The following is a 19,296-nucleotide window of genomic DNA, read 5'->3' as shown; positions in this document are numbered from 1 at the left end:
AGTTGTATGTATTCCAAATTGATACTATCGGAAACTTCAGGACATCCCACAAAAAATGAGCCCTTGCTCAAATATGTCGACGAAAAAATAAAAAAGTTATTGCGTGCACAAAATGACCGCAGAAAATAATTGAAAAAAGTTAAATATCTTTAAAAAAAATACAAGTACTACAGCGAAAAAAATACTATATAAGTTTGGTATCGTAGTAATCGTACTGACCCATAGAATAAAAATATCAGGTTGTTTTTGTTGCAGCTTGTGCGGCGTAGAAACAGAATGCACCGAAAGATGGTGGAATGTCGTTTTTTTTCCCCCATTTCTCTCCGCTTAGAATTTTAAAAAAGTTTTTCAGTACATTATATGGTACAATAAATAGTGCCATTGAAAAATACAACTCATCCCGCAAAAAACAAGCCCTCATACAGCTACGTCCATGGATAAATAATGGAACTACGATTTTTTAAAAGGGAGTAGGAAAAAACAAAAAATGAAAAAAGCAAAAAAACTCCGTCACTAAGGGGTTAAATGTGCCCATCTTTCACTGTTTGACTGAAGGACAGTTTTCAGTTCTGCTTGAAAAATGTCCTTCAGCAGAACAGCTGATAAGCAGGACCACATGCTGTGCTCTGCCCAAGGAGAGCTGATTACAGTTGATAACATTTTTACAGCCATCAGCTCCACAGGCAGAACAGCTGTTAAGTAGGACCCCCAAGCTGTGTTTGCTGTCCGTGGTGCTGAATTCCCCACGGGGAGCCTGTGGCTGAACAATAGAGCTAATTACAGAGCTCAGACCTCCTGCTAAGTTCTGTAACAGCTCCCAGAAGCTCTTTATTGCATGAAGCTAATAAAGTAGTAATAGTAATTAGTGCCTATTAGTACTTTATGCAAAACGATAGTTGATCTTTTAATCTTTTGAAAGATATCTGTGTGTGTAAATGGGCCTTAACATTAAATCACACGGCTGAAGGAAAAGCAGCGCAGACGCAGTAGAATCCTACATGATTAATTTCCCAGAATACAAAGATATAATAATGGTTTAGAGAGAGACAGGAGAACAGGGCGCAAAGACCTGAGACATTCAATCTAAGTCCTTGGAATGTTCTAATCATAGAACATGGAATCATATTCATTTCACTAACAGGGGCATGCTTCACTTCTTGAGCCGCTGAAGTGATCGGACACTTTTCTTGGTACAGGGCCCCATAAACATGGAGAATGATGAAAACATACTTTGAGTTAGTGAAGATATTGACTTTCAGCCCAGCTACCAGCTGTAGGGTTCTGATAAGTGCAATAAGTTCTGCCTTTTGAGCTGAAGTTCTGCTTCTATAGTAGTCTGTAAGGTGACCACTCCATATCCAGCATAGTGCATACCTTTATCCACGAAGCTGCTGCCATCTGTGTAATATTCAGCATCAGTAGTTTCAAGAGTTGTGTCCTGTAGATCAGGATGGCTGCGAAAAACTTCATCCTTTACCTCACAGCAGTTATGGTCCGGGGTTCCAGTTCTAGTCAGCAACAGGGTCGCTGGATTTAGAGTGGTGCACACTTCCAGCTTCAGTCTTGGGTTTTCACATAGGAAGCCTTGGTACTTGGTCATGCGAGCATTTAACATAGTAACATAGTATGTAAGGCCGAATGAAGACAATGTCCATCTAGTTCAGCCTCTTTATCCTCCTATGTTGTTGATCCAGAGGAAGGCAAAAAAAAACCAAGAGGCAGGAGCCAATTAGCATATTTGGGGGAATATTCCTTCCTGACTACCTAATGGCAATCAGACTAATCCCTGGATCAACCCCTAATAGTTCCTACCTGCCTGTATACCCGGATTAACAATTAACCTAAGATTTATATGCTGTAATTTCCTTCTTCTCCAGAAAGACATCAAGTCCCCTTTTAAACTCCTCTATGGATTTTTCCATCACCACGTCCTCAGGCAGAGAGTTCCACAGTCTCACTGCTCTTACGGTAAAGAACATCCTTCTGTGTTGGCGATGAAACCAGCTTTCTTCTAGACGTAGCGGATGCCCTCTTGTTACCGACGCAGTCCTGGGTATAAACAGATCATGGGAGAGATCCTTGTATTGTCCCCTCATGTATTTATACATGGTTATTTGATCGCCCCTTATCCCAATTTTGGTGCCTCTCTGGGTATTCCAGTCCCGTCATTCCATGTATTAGTTTAGTTGCCCTTCTTTGAACCCCCTCCAGTACTGTAATATCTTTCCTGAGCTCCGGTGTCCAGAACTGTGCGCAGTATTCCATGTGGGGCCTGACAAGTGCCTTATATAGTGGGAGGATAATGTTCTCGTCCGTCGCCCCTATACCTCTTTTAATGCACCCCAAGACTTTATTAGCTTTTGCAGCAGCTGACTGGCATTGGTTACTCCAGTTTAGTCTACAATCCACTAGTACCCCCAGGTATTTTCCATATTACTTTTCCCTAGCAGTACCCCATTCAGTGTATATTGGTGACATCAGTTTCTCCTGCCCATGTGCAGAACCTTACATTTATCAACATTGAACTCCATTTGCCATTTTTCTCCCCGATCCCCCAGCTTATCTCGGTCCGTTTGTAGCCGCACATTGTCCTCCGTTGCATTGATTATATTGTATAATTTTGTATCATCTGCAAATATTGATATTTTGCTGTGCAGCCCCTCTATCAGGTCGTTGATAAATATATTGAACAGAATGGGGCCTAATACTGAACCCTGTGGCACCCCGCTAGCGACGGTGGCCCAATCAGAGTACAAACCATTTATTACCACCCTCTGCTTTCTATCTCTGAGCCAATTCATTACCCAGATACACACGTTTTCACCCAATCTGAGCTGTCTCATTTTATATATCAGCCTATTATGTGGCACGGTGTCAAATGCTTTAGAGAAATCCAGATATACGAGATCAATAGACTCTCCCAGGTCCAGCCTAGAGCTTACTTCATCGTAGAAGCTGATCAAATTGGTCTGACATGATCGACTCTTCATTAATCCATGCTGGTGAGGGGTTATATCATTGTTCTCCTTGAGGTACTCTACGATGGTGTCTCTCAGAAACCCCTGGAATATTTTTCCATTTACTGAAGTGAGACTTACTGGCCTGTAGTTACCAGGCTCACTTTTGGACCCCTTTTTGTAAATTGGAACCACGTTGGCAATGTGTCAATCCAATGGTATAACCCCAGTCTTGATAGTATCCATAAATATTAGCTATAGCGGCCTAGCTCTCACATCACTTAGTTCCCTTAGTACCCTTGCTAATCACAGAGACAGGAATGTCTATATATTTATTTATTATTAACTAAAGCCCTTCACAGATATAGACTAAAATGATATCCTTTGTTGAAAATGTTCTTAAAACAACATCTATGAGCCGACAGACAAACTTAACACATAGACGAGGGGTAAGGAAACACTTATTGGATAATACAAGCGATAGATGGATTTATATTACCCAGATAACAGTAATGTATCGATCTTTATATGAAGATGGGTGTATGACTGCGTAATTCACAGTGTGTAAGAAAAGAGAATGAGATCTAGTCAAAAGTTCAGCAAAACGAAGGCTCGACGCATTTCCCCACTCCATGAGGAGTAGTTCATCAGGAGCTCCAAAATACTGACTTTATATCAGAACTCCGGTATGCTGAAATGTTCTCTACAACTCCCCCTTGTCATATCATGGCAGATGTTTGCGCTGCATGCAAGGTGATGGCTCTATCTTTACAAGGTGTAATAATGACCAGTATGGATACATTGGTCATAGAAATAGAATAACTCATATAGAAGAGTTACTATTTAAAAAGGGAATCGGGGGGGGGGGGGGGGGGGGAAACGAGGCCCGGTTTTTGGCTCAACCCCCCTATGAGGAATCAGGCTAAGGTAAAGCACATCAAGATGCCTGATATGCATGCACATCAGCGGATAGCTTATTAAGGAGGTGTCTGCTATATTAGTCTTAGACACTGGTCTAATAACCCTATATTCTCCCCTTCCAAGATAGACTAGCACAAGGTCTTTTACACGCTGGCCTGATTGCCCTGTATGTATAACCCTGATGGCAACTAGCCAGAGCACCATCAAATAACAAACATGTAGATAGAGAGATCGGGCCTGTGGCCCTGATGGTGAACCCCAGGCTATGATTGTTGTCTCAGCCTCAATCCCTGATATACCCGGCCTAAGCCCTCCTCTTGGGGAGGAGACATATAGATCCTCCAATGGATTACAAACTCTTAATGAATAAGGGGAGGGGCCGGATACCTTACCCTAAAATTGCCTCTTGGGAAATCCACCAGTCCCATGAGATACACAGAAAACAGATAAGTATATTTGGGACATTGTAGGTAACCTCCGTCTCACATTTGATTGCTGGCCGCTAGCTACGATCGCTCTCAAGCGGCCATAGTATGTTCCCCATTCACCGGGATGTTATGGGCGGAGTGCGCATGCGTGCGCAGCGTGATGACGTCATTGCGTCTATCATGTGATGTCCGTCACGTTCGGCCTTGCGGAATGACGTAGCGGTATGGAGACCGCGCCATTCATTCATAAAATCTGCGATGTCATTATAGGAGCCCATTCCGATTGGATTAAACGATGCTGAACTTAAGTAGTGATGAGGATGTATCGCTGCCGACGGACCTCCTAATAGCAGAACTACTGCTTAACATACATGACTTAACAATGAATATAAGATCAGACAAGCCGACAACGTGATAGAGAGAAGTCTAGGAAGGAAGTTTAGAATCAAACAAATATAGAATTAGGCTCTAAAATCCTTAAGAGGCTTTTTAATGAAGCAGACATACAGTCTGGACGCAAACGGGTAAGTATTAACCCTTTCCAATCCACTGTCTGATGTCTGAAGACATTCTGATTGAAGGCTGTACAGCTCCAATGTTGGAAGACGTCCGGCAGGGTATTGTTACTGTATATTACTAGCCGCTCTGTTGTCGGGGGACCGCTCCAGCATGTCCCATACCGCAGTACTGGCTCTAGCCAGCAGATGGTACCGTTGTATAATGGCAGAAAGAGAAAACCCCCCTAGGAAACCCTGAATCCAAAATTGGATTGCAAAGAGTTAATGGCTGCAAGTCGTTTAAAGACTGAAGATACATGTTATTGTACACAAGATAAGACTCATGATAGAGTAAATGGCAGTTTGGCCAGGAACGGTATATCAGGGAGGGAAATGTGTTTGTCCCAAACATGTGGAATCTCCCAGGAAATAAAGTCACAGAAAACAATTAAAACATAAATTTCCATTTAGCCCGACTGGATTGAGAGTATTGATGCGGTAAATCCTCTTTCTGGAGTAAGCGCTCGTCAGGATCACCTCTGCCGCCATACGGTTTTAGATAATTCAATTCCTTGAAATGTGATAGAATGAGCGTCTCCATGATGCATTGCCCAGACGTGGTCGGCTAGTGGTGGGGATTCATGACGGTGGATGTTGCCAACATGGCCTAGGATCCTGCGGCCAAATTGCTGTATAGTTTTCCCTATGTCATTTTTAGGGCAGGGCAGGTGGCCATGTATACGACGTCCTGCAGTTAGTGAAGTCACGGCATAGATATGTTTTGCTGGTAGAGGCGCATGTGAATGAATTGCCCTTTAACTCCTTCCCGCAACAGGACGTACCGGTACGTCCTGGGGATAGCGCGAGATCACATATGATCCCGTGCTATCCCGCAGCGGGAGCCGGCTGTCAGTCACAGCCGGCGTCCCGCTGCAACAACAGGGGGACATCGGAGATGTGCCCCCCGCTGTTAACCCCTTCCCTGCCGCGATCTAAGTAGATCGCGGAAGGGAAAGAGTTCACAGAGGGAGCGCACTGTCTCTGTGTCTCCAGCCGGCTCTCGCGATGTCATCGCGAGAGCCCGGCCTGTCACCATGGCAACAGGACGCCAGACACTGGCGTCATGTATTGCCTATGCCTATGCTCGCTGTATAAGCGATAAGGCATGGCAGAGCAGTAGCTCTGCCAAGCCTTATGACAGTGATCATCGGTACAGTGTTGTAAGTCCCTCAGAGGGACTCAAATTATGTAAAAAAAAGAAAAGAAACATTTTAAAAAAAGAAAAATGTAAAACAAATATATTTTTAAAAAAACTTTTTTATGCTTTTTCTAATATTAGCATAAAAAAAGGTTAAAAAAAATTAAAACCCCACATATTGGGTATTGACACGTCCGTAACGACGTGGACAAATAGTTAAATACACTTTTTATTTTGTACGGCAAAAAGCGTTAAAAAAAACGCTAAAAAACAGGCAAAATGCTAATTTTTAGCATTTTGCCTCACAAAAAATGCAATAAAAAAGATCAAAAAAGCCATACATTCCCCAAAATGGTACCAATAAAAACGACAGCTCGTCTCGCAAAAAATAAGCCCCCATAGAGCTCCGTACATAGAAAAATAAAAAAGTTACAAAACTTTGAATGCAGCGATAGAGAAAAAAAAAGATTTCCAAAAAAAAATGGCTTTTTATTGCAAAAAAGTGTAAAAACCTTAAAAAAATTAAGAATTTTGGTATCGTTGTTACCGTACCGACCCGCAGAAAAAATTTAGTGTTTCATTTATGCTGCATGATTAACGCTGTAAAAAAAAAAAAAAAAATCTATGTCAGAATTGATGCGTTTTCTCTCCCTGTTATCATAGTAAAAAAATTAATAATAGTTTTACGATATAGTCTATGTACCCAAAAGTGGCACCGATAAAAACTACAGCTCGCCACGCAAAAAACAAGTCCTTATACGGCCGCGTCGTCGGAAAAATAAAAAAAGTTATGGCTTTTGAAAAATGGAGATGGAAAAATACCAAAAATCGCTTGGTCCTCAACGCCAAAATAGGCGGCGTCATTAAGGGGTTAAAATAAACGGGCATGCTAGACCCCCGTGACAGGGAAAGGTACCACAGGGTTTATTAGACCTGAGCCACGTCTTTTATGCATCATCGGAGTGAAGATGACTCTTAACCAGGTGATCTTTAAGGTTATGGCCGCGACGAAAGGTGATCAGAGGCGTAGGTGATGTAGACTCTCCAAGGTCAGCGTCGCTTTTTAGGATATCCCAATAATGATTCCGGATATTGCTTACTTCCTTTGAGGCTGTATGGTAAGTCCCTATAACTCGAGTGTATTGGTCAGTCGGGCGTTCCCGTGGTGTCAGGAGGGGAGTACGTTCTTGTTGAACAGCATGTCTAAATGCTCTATGAACAGCCTCTTCGGGGACTGTCCATCCTGGAAACGTGTGGAGAGTTTCTCACTTTCCATCATGAAGGAAAAGTCATCAGAGCAATTCCGTCTTAGACATAAAAATTGCCCTTTGGGGATTCCCTTCTTGAGTGGGAAGGGGTGACGGCTCTTCCCACCGAGCAGACTGTTGGTGGCTGTTGTTATATGAAGTCGAAGAGATCATACCATCCTTGTCTTTCTTGATCAGTAGATCCAGGCAGGGTAAGGCCGTGGAATTAATCTCATACGTTAGATGGAGATTAAGAGTATTTTGATTCAATGAGCCCACGAAGTTCTTAAAGGAGGATGATGTGCCTTTCCAGAAAAAGAAGATGTCGTCGATATATGGAAGCCATAAGATAATGTTGTCAGACCACATGGTGTTACTGTAGACAAGCCTTTCCTCCCACCAGCCCAGGTACAGGTTGGCATATGATGGGGCACAGGGCCTCCCCATCGCTGTACCCCTGAGCTGGTGAAAGTACCTGGTGTCAAACAAAAAGTAATTGTGGCTGAGAGTAAACTCAAGATATGATATGCTATTGCCCGTGGGTGTCAGCTGTAGGAAACAATAACATGTAGAAACAATAAAATGTCATATTTTTGCAAATATGTCATTTTAAAGACTGTTTTTTCTCTATAGTGAACATGAAAAAGAAGATTTGTACCCCAAAATGGATCCCCCTGTTTGTCCTGAGTTCAGAAACATACCCGCTGTGGCCCTAATCCTATATCTGTATGCACAACGGGGCCCAAACCGAAAGGAGCAGCCGGTGGCTTTCAGAACAGAAATTTTGCCTGGAGGTTTTAGGCCCCATTGCCCACTTGTAGAGCCCTTGAGCGGCCAAAATGATGGAGAACTCCCCAAACAGAGTACTTTCAGCTCCCCTCCTCATCCTCACTGCTATATTAACCCTTCGCAATCCAAATTTGGGTTCCTGGTTTTCTAGGTGTTTTTCTCTTTCTGCCATTATACAATAGCGCCATCTGCTGGCTAGAGACAATACTGCGGGTTTTGATATGCCGGAGAGGCCCCCGACAACAGAGCAGCCAGTAGTATACAGTAAGAAAACCCTGCCGGACGTCTTCCGACATTGGAGCTGTAGAGCCTTCAATCAGAATGTCTTCAGACATCAGACAGTGGATTGGAAGGGGTTAAATGTTATGTCTCCAACAGTCACCATTAGTACTATATTGCATACTACATCCTCATCATCCATTATTACTACTATATTATATACTACATCCTCATCATTAGTACTAGATTGCATACTACTTCCTCATCATCCATCATTACTAGGGGAAGAGACTTGTTATTTGTATAGCACTAACGTATTCTGTAGCGCTATTGTAGGGGCCCAGAGCTAGCGGGGCCCCTCCATAAGTATGAATGCTTTTGCCTTGTTAGTGTCTTCTATGTGTGTTAATTTGATGTGTATTGCACATCTGCAGCACTGAATGGGTTAATGTCTGTGTTATGTCTGAAAAATGTATCTTGTTGTATGTCATGTGATCATGCTATATATATGTGTTTTTGCAAGGATGCTGTGCAAGTCTTTTTGTGACTTGCACAAAAATTTACATTTATTTAGGCCTCCTTCACACAGATTTTCCCCAGTGGAGTTCGACCGGCACCCGGCTGGTGACCCCTGCGTTCTTGTCCGGTGGCTTCTGTACAGCGCTGCGGATGTGCCGGGTGGCGCTCCGTCCTACATGCGCAGAAGCCGCCAGAGCTCTGCAGTGAAGCGTATCCCTCGATACTTCTGCAGGGCTCACTGCGAAGTGCCGCGGGACAGACCGCTTGCATTGCCTTCAACGGAAGCCAAACGTGCGTATCCCGCACAAAATCGCAGCATGCTGCAATTTTTTTCACCCCTGAGTAGAAAATCGATTTCCGCTCATAGGCAGGAAATCGCGGATTGCCATAGCATGCTATGGGCTGGAATCCCACTCCGGATGTCGCGATGCAAACCCGCCTGTGTGAAGGAGGCCTTATGCCATAATTGTGGTGTAAAAGCTTCTGTAAATACCCCCCTATGTGTTTACCAAAACATGCTCAGTGGGGCGCCATTCCTGAGGTGAGAACTGCATGAACATCCATCAATGAACTCAAGATGCCCCCGCAAGGCTGGGGGTCACCGGACCACCATATAAAGTCAGAGCGGGGGAAGAAGGAAATACTAAATGTGACAGTGAGGTAAAAACTAAAGTAAAGACACAGGCGCCCATCAGTTATATGCAGATACATCTTTATTAACCCTTACAATGCCCAGCAGTTACCTACACAGATCTGGTGACCCCAAAATAATGCAAACTGGGGGGAAAATAAGGCGCATTTCATGTGATTGGGTCATTATAACAATAGTAAGCAAGAAACAAGCGGAAATTAACCTAAAACCCAAACTGCTGAAGATTAAAATAATACATAGAATTGCATTTCCTTAGTCCGGCATTAACAGGCTCTGATGCCGGATTATCAGATGTTCTGAGTTACTGAACTGGCAAAAAACTTTATAAAACTTTCTGGCAGAGAAGCTGAAGGAAGATGAAATGCTCATACATAATCTGCTGCTGTCACATAATGCTCCGTCTTCTGGTTCTATGCTGGAAACAAGGGCCGGATTATCAGAATCTCTGGATTATCAGACACCAGATTACGGGTAATTCACAGAATGGGTTCTATTCACTGACATTCTGATTAGTTATATATTTATTGTCCTAATATCAAAAAATATTTAGATAATAGTAAATAGGTGAGTGAGTGCTGCCTCTGATTGGTGAGGGCTGTGACCAATCAGAGGCAGCCCATTCAGCAGGCGGGGATTTCAAATCCCCGCCTGCTGAATACTACACAGAGCAGTTCAGGAGAACTGCCGGCCGGCCGTGGCTGAACTCCGGCTGCAGAAAAAAGGTGAGTATACATTTTTTTTTATTTTATACATTTCAGGATGGTTTTCAGGGAAGGGCTTATATTTTTAAGCCCTTCCCGAAAATTCATCCCGCGCTCGCCGGCAGCCCATTGCCTTCAATGGAGCCAGCTATATTGCCGGCTCCATTGAATTCAATGGGCGAACAACGGACAGCGCTCCTTTGATTGGGCCCGTTTCGCTGAAAACGCTGCTAGGTACAGATTTTTCAGCGAATTGTCGGCCCCGGTCACGAGATTTGCAGATGCGCATCCGTTATGCGATTCGCAAATTGCGCGAAAAAACGCCTTTCTGACCGAGGCCAGAGTCTGTACCATTGGTACAGATTTTGACCAGAAATCAGCTGGAGATACGCAGCGGTGCTCCCCCTCACGTCCTCTGAAGGCTTCCCACTGTCAGCGCTCCCTAGCTTCCGATTCCTGGCGGCCTGGTCAGGTGTGGCACCACAGGTCCGCTGGGAACCGGAAGCCAGGGAGTGCTGAGAGTGGGAAGCCTTCGGAGGACGTGAGGGGGAGTCACAAATAGTGTGACATCAGCTGCGGATACGCGTCTGATTTCCAGTCAAAATCCACACAAATGGTACAGACTCTGACTGGTTTTTGGTGCAGAAATGCTGCGGACTTTGCTCCCTGTCTCTTTTTTTGAACCGGCCCTGTACATTTTATAACGATGGAGGTAAAATCATACGTTGTGATAAGCCCCGCCCCTGACCACACCCCTGTCCTGCTTTGACCCTGGAAAAATCTGGTCACCTTACATAAGGACATGTCAAAAGTTTGGATCGCTGGAGGTACAACTGCTGAGATCCCCACCGATCGCTGGGAAGTACAGTTACACTAAGTCTCCTGGTATGACGGGCCGGCAGCGTTCTAAACGGGATGGATCTGCGGTAATATTCTGGCTTTCTTGATCTTCCCCCACAGTCGGGTTAAAGGGAACCGGTCACCACCTGTCAGCCTTATAAACTACATTACGGGGCTCGAAGGTGAGAGAACGGGGAGTCCGGGAAGTTGTGTTTGACACTCACCGGGCGCCTCGTTCCGGCGCTGTGTCTCCGTGAAGTCCGTGCGCACACAGTAAGGCGCGATCACATGACAGTTTTTATGTTCAGCTTTTTGTGAGCCAAAACCCGGAGTGGAGAGCCAGTATAATGGGGAGAGGTGCCGTCCTTCCAGATTTTGGACCCGCTGCTGGTTTTGGCTCACAAAATACTGAACATAAAAACTGCCATGTGATCGCGCCCTCAGGGCTTCTACCACTAGTGGGTTTTTTAGCGCTGTCATATCGCTGCGTTTTTTTTCAATGGGACTTTCTAATGTTAAAATCGCATCGCGCAAAAATGGCAAGTTTGCGCTTCTGTCCCATTGAAAAAAAAGGTAGCGATATCACAGCGTTAAAAAGAAAGAGCTAGTGGGTGTCAGCCGTAAACCTTCTCAGCCCGCTCTGCGCATGTTCTTCCATTCATCTCTCTGGGACAGCGTGAGCACAGAGTCGGCTGTAGAGTCACACTATGTGTGCGCGGGGACGCAGCGCTGGAGCGGGGCACCCGGTCAGTATTGTACACCGCTCCCCGGACTCCCCGTTCTCTCACCTTTGAGCCCAATAATGAGGTTTATGGAGCTGAAAGCTGGTGACGGGTCCCTTTAACCCTTTGCAATCCAATTTTAGAGTCAGGGTTTCCTAGGGGGATTTCTCTTTCCGCCATTATACAATGGCACCATCTGCTGTCTAGAGCCAGTACTGCGCTATGTGACGTGCTAGAGAGGCCCCCAACAACAGAGCAGCCAGTAATATACAGTAAGAATACCCTGCTGGACGTCTTCCGACATCGGAGCTGTACAGCCTTCAATTAGAATGTCTTCAGACGTCAGACAGTGGATTGGAAAGGGTTAAAGTGGCTGCGAACATCTGGGATGATGTAATTCAGTAGGGATCGGGGTCCACAGTCACAAGATGTTACATGTGATAAGCAGTAAGACTGCGGTAAATCATCCGCGTGACTTCAGCGTTCCCCTTTGGGTAGAATGTCACCATAACAAATACATCTGATGTGTCCATAAGACAAGATCCCAGGGCCGGGTGCTACACAGGAAGTGTCCGGCGCTCTACACACGCTCATCCGTATGACGGCTCCACGGACGAGCTGCGCACAGCGATCTCCGTGTATGTGGAGCGTTATTTACATCTAACCCTAATGAAGCGTCATTCACAACACTTAGGCTGCGTTCACACGGGGCGGAATTGCCGCAAAATTTCCGTGCAGACTTTCTGCACAGAAATTCCGCCTGCGACTTTAATCCTGGGATTAGCCAGCAAAGTGCAGGAGATTTACAAAACTCTCATCCATACGCTGCGACCGAGCCGCACTGAGATTGACAAGCCACACGGAACTCAAAGACGTGGCATATCAATTATTTCCCCGCTTCCGCAGTGGATTCTCTCCTCTTTATGGGGATAAATGGCCGCAGCGGAATGCAGGCGGTGAAGCCGCTCCTAAACCCGCAACGAAAGGCCATGGGATTTGAAGCTGCATTTCTCTCGCAGAAATCTCGCAGTATTTCCGTGCGGTCATTCCGTGAGATTTCAGTCCCGTGTGAACCCAGTCTTGAACCCGACCTGATCTACCCAGGAACCCCACAAACATATCAGGATGCCACCTTTATGCAGATTTTCATGGACTTCACCCACTTAGCGCTCTCTTTTGGGGGACAATCCTGGTAATATAGGACTGCTGGTTCATGTGATGTAGTAGATCAGACATCATTGGGATAAACAGCAATGACACACGGAGGATTATCCATAAGGAGACACAGGGATCACACCCAGAATACAATCACAGCGGATCCCCCACATGTGATCTAGTCATAAGGACAGCGGTCAGATAGGCCGGGCACCAACATATGTGCATTGGGTATAACACACGCAATGTACTGTGAGAGAAGTCCCAATGGTCTCTCCGGCGCCATCCTGCCCTTCGCTCTCTATAAATAAGGGCTGTTGTTCGGCTCGTTTTCAATGTCTGAGTCTATAAAAACGTATAAATATTTCTATTTTTTTCTAATAAAGGGAGAATCAGCTGATTACCCAGAATGCTGTGTGACCGAGTCTATGATCCTTCAAGCAGCTCGAACTGAACCCCGTTGGATTCGGAGCACAAGAATATAGCTGTAGCATTCCATCGCACTAACAGCGCACGCATATAATACGCGCAAAAGGTGTCAATGAAAGGACATTGCTCTCACTGTTCCGCTCACGCTTGCCTGTATTTTATTGCGTATGTTATGTGCGTAATAAAGAGCGCAGCATGTTCTATTTTACCGCATATAATGCACATAACAGCCCTATTGTTCTCTATGGGTGCGGTCACAACACAGCGCTTACACAATTACATCACATATGTATGGCGGTTTTATGTTGCCAGGAGACAGGAGAAGGAAAGGGAAAAAAAGAAGAAACCAGCCAGCCGGCGCAGGACAGCGTGCGTAAAATACGTGTACATGTGCAGGCATAACCGTGTAAGAACATGACAATACGCAGGGATACGCAGACCCCTACTCCGGGAAAATGGTCAAGTGGGCCTGGCTTTGGTTATAATCACCTGCAGCCCCACCTCATTCATCCCATTGGCTGTCTGATCTACCAATCAGTTTGTCTTTCAGTCCTGTCTCTGGTCAGTTTCTATTATGGTTTCTCCCAGTCGTTGCTTCTCCCAATATTGTTATTGAACCATGAAATACACGTAATAGAGCATGAAGCGGCTCGGTGAAGGAGGCAGTGAAGGTGTGTAAGTGTCTGATGGGGTCACACAGCTCATAAAAGGACAACCGCCCGGCCCCATAATCCAGACAGATCCTGACTCTATTATTGATAATGTGAGGTAACAGGATCTCTTTACTATTATGTATCACTGAGTACTGATTATTAAACCTCCTCAAACACCAGGACTTGTTATTATCTCCAATTAAGAACTGACCTCGACTCCTGTCTATACTGGGGTAACACATCCCCACCCTCCACCCCCCTGATCTACTGATATCCACATCCCAGTAATGTCGTCCTGAGGAGAATCCCCTCCTGCTCATCACCTGATCATACTGGAATCTCTCTGCTGTATATGGACGGTTCTCTTGTGTCCTGGTTGCAGTTTTCCGGTCATCTGATACACGGATATAATTAGCAGCTGTGTTTACATCCAGTAATATGTCTGCAGGACCCCCCACATAGATCCCCCTCCTAATATCTGTTACTATGTCACATAATGTGTGTAATGTGTCTGAGATCACAGCCACATCCGGACCATCTACATCATGCAGCCATTTATCATGTCCCCCCATGCTCCCATCACCTCCATCATGTCCCCCTGTGTCCACAGGATCACACAAGTCCCCGGTGTCTGGTTCCTGTAAGACAGTCAGTGGATCAGTCATGTTACACAGCTCCTCAATGTGTCTCATCTTCCTGGACAGCTCGTCCTTCTGTTTTTCCAGCTTCTGGATCAGAGTAGAGGATAAGAGTGACTCTTCCTTCTCCTGCCTGGAGATCTCGCTCAGGACCCTCTTCTCCAGGTCATTCAGCCGTCTCCTGATGTCTCTACACAGGGCAGTGACTCTCTCCGCTTCTCCAGATGCATTTTCTTGAGCTTTCCTCCTGCGCTCCTCCAGACTCCGGACTCTTTCCTCAGTCTCCTCCCTCCTTGTGATCAGTTTCTGGAGAACATTTCTCAGTCTCTCCTTCTTCTTCTCAGAGGCCTCATCCAGCATCTCCACCCGATGACCCCGATGTTCTCCTGCTGAGCAATAAACACAGATACAAGCGGTGTCCTCAGTGCAGTAATATTCCAGGATCTTCTTATGGACAGAACATTTCCTGTCCTCCAGGTTGGCGCTGGGCTCACATAAGACGTGTTCTGCTGACTTGCTGTGAACTCTCAGGTGTTTCTCGCACAGAGAAGCTTCACACATCAGACAGGATTTAGCAGCCGGTACAGGAGAGTCCACACAATAAGTGCAGAAGATCCCGGCTTCCGTCTGTGTCGGAGGAGTAATCAGGAAGTTCTCCATGATGTTACGCAGAGCCAAGTTCCTCATCAGTGCCGGCCGCTCCTGAGACTCCTCTCTGCATTCAGGACAGGAATAAACTCCAGCCTCGTCCTGTGTATCCAGCACACGATGAATACAGACCCGGCAGAAGTTGTGTCCACATCTCAGCATTACAGGATCTGTATAAGTGCTCAGACAGACGGAGCAGAGCAGCTCGTCTCTCACAGCAGCAGACGCCATGGCTGACAGAGGAAGAGAGAAACGAAACTACTACTTCCTGATGCACATAGACCCATGAGCAAGTTTTCTTCTGTTGACTACAGGGCGGGGCTGCATGGCACAAGATCACTATTAACCTGTTAATGGACAGTTGTTATAATGATACCATGTTTCCCTGAAAATAAGACCCTGTATTATATTAATTTTTGTCACAAAACAGGCACTGGGTCTTATTTTTGAGGGATGTCTTATTATACTTACCTACCAGGCTCAGTCCAGGTCTCTCCCGCTGCTCTCTGGACCTATAACATGCTGAGCCGTGGCATTGTTTGGCCAATTTATAAATCCTGCCTCCACAAGGCGATAGCTGTGATTGGTTCATCGAGCGCTGCGTTTATTGGCTGAGCAGCAGTCGATGAACCAATCACAGCCATCGCATTAGTTCATCGAGCGCTGCATGGATTGGCTGAGCAGTGCTCGAGAACCAATAGGAGCCATCGCTTCCTGGAGGTGGGATTTATGAATCCCATAACTAAGAAAGATCTTCTGTGTGTGAACGAGAACTGCAGGACGCACGGCGGAGCTCCATGTGGCAGCAGGAGGACCTGGAACAATCCTGCTAGGTAAGTATTCAAATTTATTTTTTTTTATGTAATGCAGCTAGGGCTTATTTTCTGGGTATGGCTTATTTTCAGGAAAACGAGGTAGATTCTTTCTGCTGTATATTTAGGGCCTACATTGTGGTTACATATAAAGCGTTGGGTTGTTACTTGCAGTAAATTCCTCTGTTATTCCTGTCTTTTAAAAAGAAATTCAATCGAAATCTACTGAAAATAAAGAATTTACAGCAGAGATAATAGAAGAGATTCACCAAGATCCAAATTCATGAAGAAATCAGACATCTGAGAGGTTCATGAATTATCTTGTTTGTAGAATGCAGCAGGTTTATGTGTATTGGATGGCTGCAGCCATGAAAGGGTTAATGTCTGGAAAGTGTATCATTTTGTCTGGTGTGGTATAAAAGTATAGTCATGTGATGCGTGGTAAGGCTGCCCTGTCTAGCTTTATGTTTGGGCAGTCATGTTCAGTCTGTCAGTCTGCTGCGGCTGTTGCTGTTGTCCAGGCCAGAGAGAAAAAGAGAGCGAGTCGATGTAGGACTCAGTCTGCCTAAGTAAGAGAACCGGATGATTAGAAAATGGAAGAGTCCGAAAGGGGGTCCGTTGTTCCCGCCTGGGCCTAGCCTTGTAGAGGAACTCCCCTTAGCTTCTATCTCTAGAAAGAAGCGAATGTACCCGGATTGGAAGAAATGAGTAGAAACCGCATGAGTATGGAGAGGGAGAGAGGAACAAGCGAGAGAAATGTAAGTGACTGGCAGGAGACAGAGAGAGAGTTGCCGGGAGAGACAGAACTGACAGATCATTGGGACTGTGGTTGAGTAATGCCCGAGGGTCCTCCCTGATCCAGCACTGTTCTCACAGTGTTTACTAGTTAAGTCTGTTGTATTGTTGTTTGTCTAAAGAGACTTCAGTCAACGAGCAGAACTGAATGTTACTGGTTCCTGTTCAGAAAAGTGTAGCTTGTGCGTGGACTACTTTATTTCCCAGAATTGACATCGGTGGGATCCACCAAAAAGCATGGAACGTTGGCATCACGAGTGACAAGTTAGATTACAGGCAACCTTGGTTACTATCCCTGTGATCTCCCCCTAGTAGTAAGAGGTCAGGTTCCGAGCTACTCTTAGGGAGGAGACGGTAGCCTTGCCCCTTGACAAGGTTAAGACTCTACCCCGCTTTTTCCTCGGCTGAGGGCCTGCTCCTCGGATGCTGCACATACTTTGCAAACTTCTCCAGATGCAGTGTAATGCCATGGCAGGCAGCAGATGGCGTACGCTATTGCTTCATGGACATCGGTTGTGCCCCTGGTTTCAGCTGAACTGCGACTGGGGGTATATTCTGAGCGAGTCCTGGTGGATTATCTTCCGCCCTACTCCTGGTATTTTCATTACTTGGTCCAGGGTGGGGCCTGAGTGATCTGGCTCATGAATGACAGGAACTGTGAGTGAGAAGATGCGGGCAGGAATTGGAACATCTTCTCCAAGTTGTAAAGTCATCTGTCCGTCCGGTTGAAAGGACACTTGGGCCTGTAGTTTTGTCAACACATCCTGTTCCAGCAGTGGTTTTGGACAGTCTGGCAGATACAAAAATTGATGAGTTTCTCCCGAGGTGCATTGTGGTGGTACTATAAAGTGATGCTTCACACCTTGTCCAGTAGCTCCCACAATCTGGGCATTCTGTGAAAGAGGTGCTAGTTGTTGGGTTGTAATTGAATGTTCAGCTCCGGTATCAACCATAAAGTTCACAGAATGACCTTTACTCTGACCATAGGTTCCTGCGGGCCCAGCAGATAGGAACCTGGTCATTGTTATTTGGAATTATCTTCGTACAGCGGAACAATAGGAGCATAACAAGATGGAGGTCAGTGAGGATGGACCTGAGTGGCTCTGCCATGTGCTTGTCTCTGGTAACGGCCATTTTGGGCCTGGCCCCTTCCTCCTTCTTTTCCTGTATGAGCAGAGGAAGTGATTGGGCAGTCTCTACTCTAGTGACTGTGTTTCCTGCACCTTCTGCATTGGTCTCTATCAAGGGGGTGGTGTTGGGCCCCACCCTTCTGCGCATATGAAGGAGGTGGGTCGTTGTACGAGAAGATAAGGAAATGCCTTTTAATGCCTTCTTAATAGAGTAGAAGCGTTGAATCGTTTAGTGAAGACTTTGATTTTGTTAATAGGGGTGTAATGTAGTGTTTTTTTATGCGTTTCTTGAAATAAAATGATATCCATGCCATGTTTCTCTAGGTAATGCAGTTTGTACAAGTGTGGTAAGCACTTTCCTCTTGACAGCCACCTCACTTCGGTGTGTAGTAGACATTTGATTCTTCATTGTGGTCTAGACAGAGCGGAAAAGATGTTTATTCAAAAGAGTGCGCTAATCTTCTTAACAGCATTAACTACATAGCGCAGAGAATCATGCAATCTCTCACGTACATGTTTAGCAACAAGGTGCTGCCGATGGATTACACTGCAATTATGCCCGGCATACCAGATTTTAAATGGGCTATAAATCCGCGATATCGACCAATCATGGACGCAGCTCCGTCGGTTGCACAAGCAGGTACATTTGTTAAAGGTAAATTTTTTTTCTTGGAAAAATTCTCCCACTCTTTTGTATATAGAGGAGCCTTTCATATGGGTGGTTACATTTCTGGTAAACAACAGTTCCTCCACTACCTCTTCATTCCGATTAATGAAAGGAACTTAAGCTAGCATCAATGCTTCATTGTCTCTAACCGTTGACTCGTCAATTTGCATTACAAATTCTGTGTTCTTTAACATGTCTAAAAGCGTTTCTTTCACATCAGCAGCCATCTTGTCAATTCTTCTTAAAATTGTGTCATTGCACAAAGGAATCAATTTCACCATGGCACACGCATCAGGCCCCAGCATAGCACTGACAATCTCTTTAACTGTGGGTAACACTAGTGTTTCCCCAATAGTATGTGATTTGCCACATTGCGCAATTAATAAAGAGACTTTATAGAAAGCAAGGAGGCCTTTGGTAGGATTGAGAGCAGATTTTCCCAATAGCTTGCCTACAGTGCTGCGGGACTCAAACTTTGACTTTAAACCTTGGTAAGATGAAATCGGCTTACCCATTTTGTCTGAATGCATTTTTGCAAGGTGATCACTCAGTCTCAAAGGCTTCTTAGCTTCATTCGAAAATGCCTTTTCACAAACGAGGCACAAGAGAAGCTGTCCATTTGTAGAAGGGAAGAATCCGTATTTCAAGTATTCATTTCAATACTGACGGCATTTCTTCT

At 45.2% G+C, this 19,296-nt stretch overlaps 1 protein-coding gene across 1 annotated transcript; it reads right to left on the bottom strand.

The window, feature by feature from the left end:
* Nucleotides 1-13,244: 13,244 nt before the first annotated feature.
* LOC136611064 (E3 ubiquitin/ISG15 ligase TRIM25-like) lies at nt 13,245-15,447 on the bottom strand. The gene has a single exon (XM_066590311.1). The coding sequence runs from the start codon at nt 15,442-15,444 to the stop codon at nt 13,837-13,839; it is 1,608 nt and encodes a 535-aa protein (XP_066446408.1). The 5' UTR covers nt 15,445-15,447; the 3' UTR covers nt 13,245-13,836.
* Between the last annotated feature and the right edge of the window lie 3,849 nt (nt 15,448-19,296).

Source organism: Eleutherodactylus coqui, chromosome 2, assembly GCF_035609145.1.
Source record: "Eleutherodactylus coqui strain aEleCoq1 chromosome 2, aEleCoq1.hap1, whole genome shotgun sequence".
NCBI lineage: Eukaryota > Metazoa > Chordata > Amphibia > Anura > Eleutherodactylidae > Eleutherodactylus > Eleutherodactylus coqui.
This window is presented reverse-complemented; position numbering and strand designations above follow the sequence as displayed.

Coding starts and splice junctions, on each gene's coding strand:
- LOC136611064 (XM_066590311.1), bottom strand. CDS start 15,444: ATGGCGTCTGCTGCTGTGAGAGACGAGCTGCTCTGCTCCGTCTGTCTG.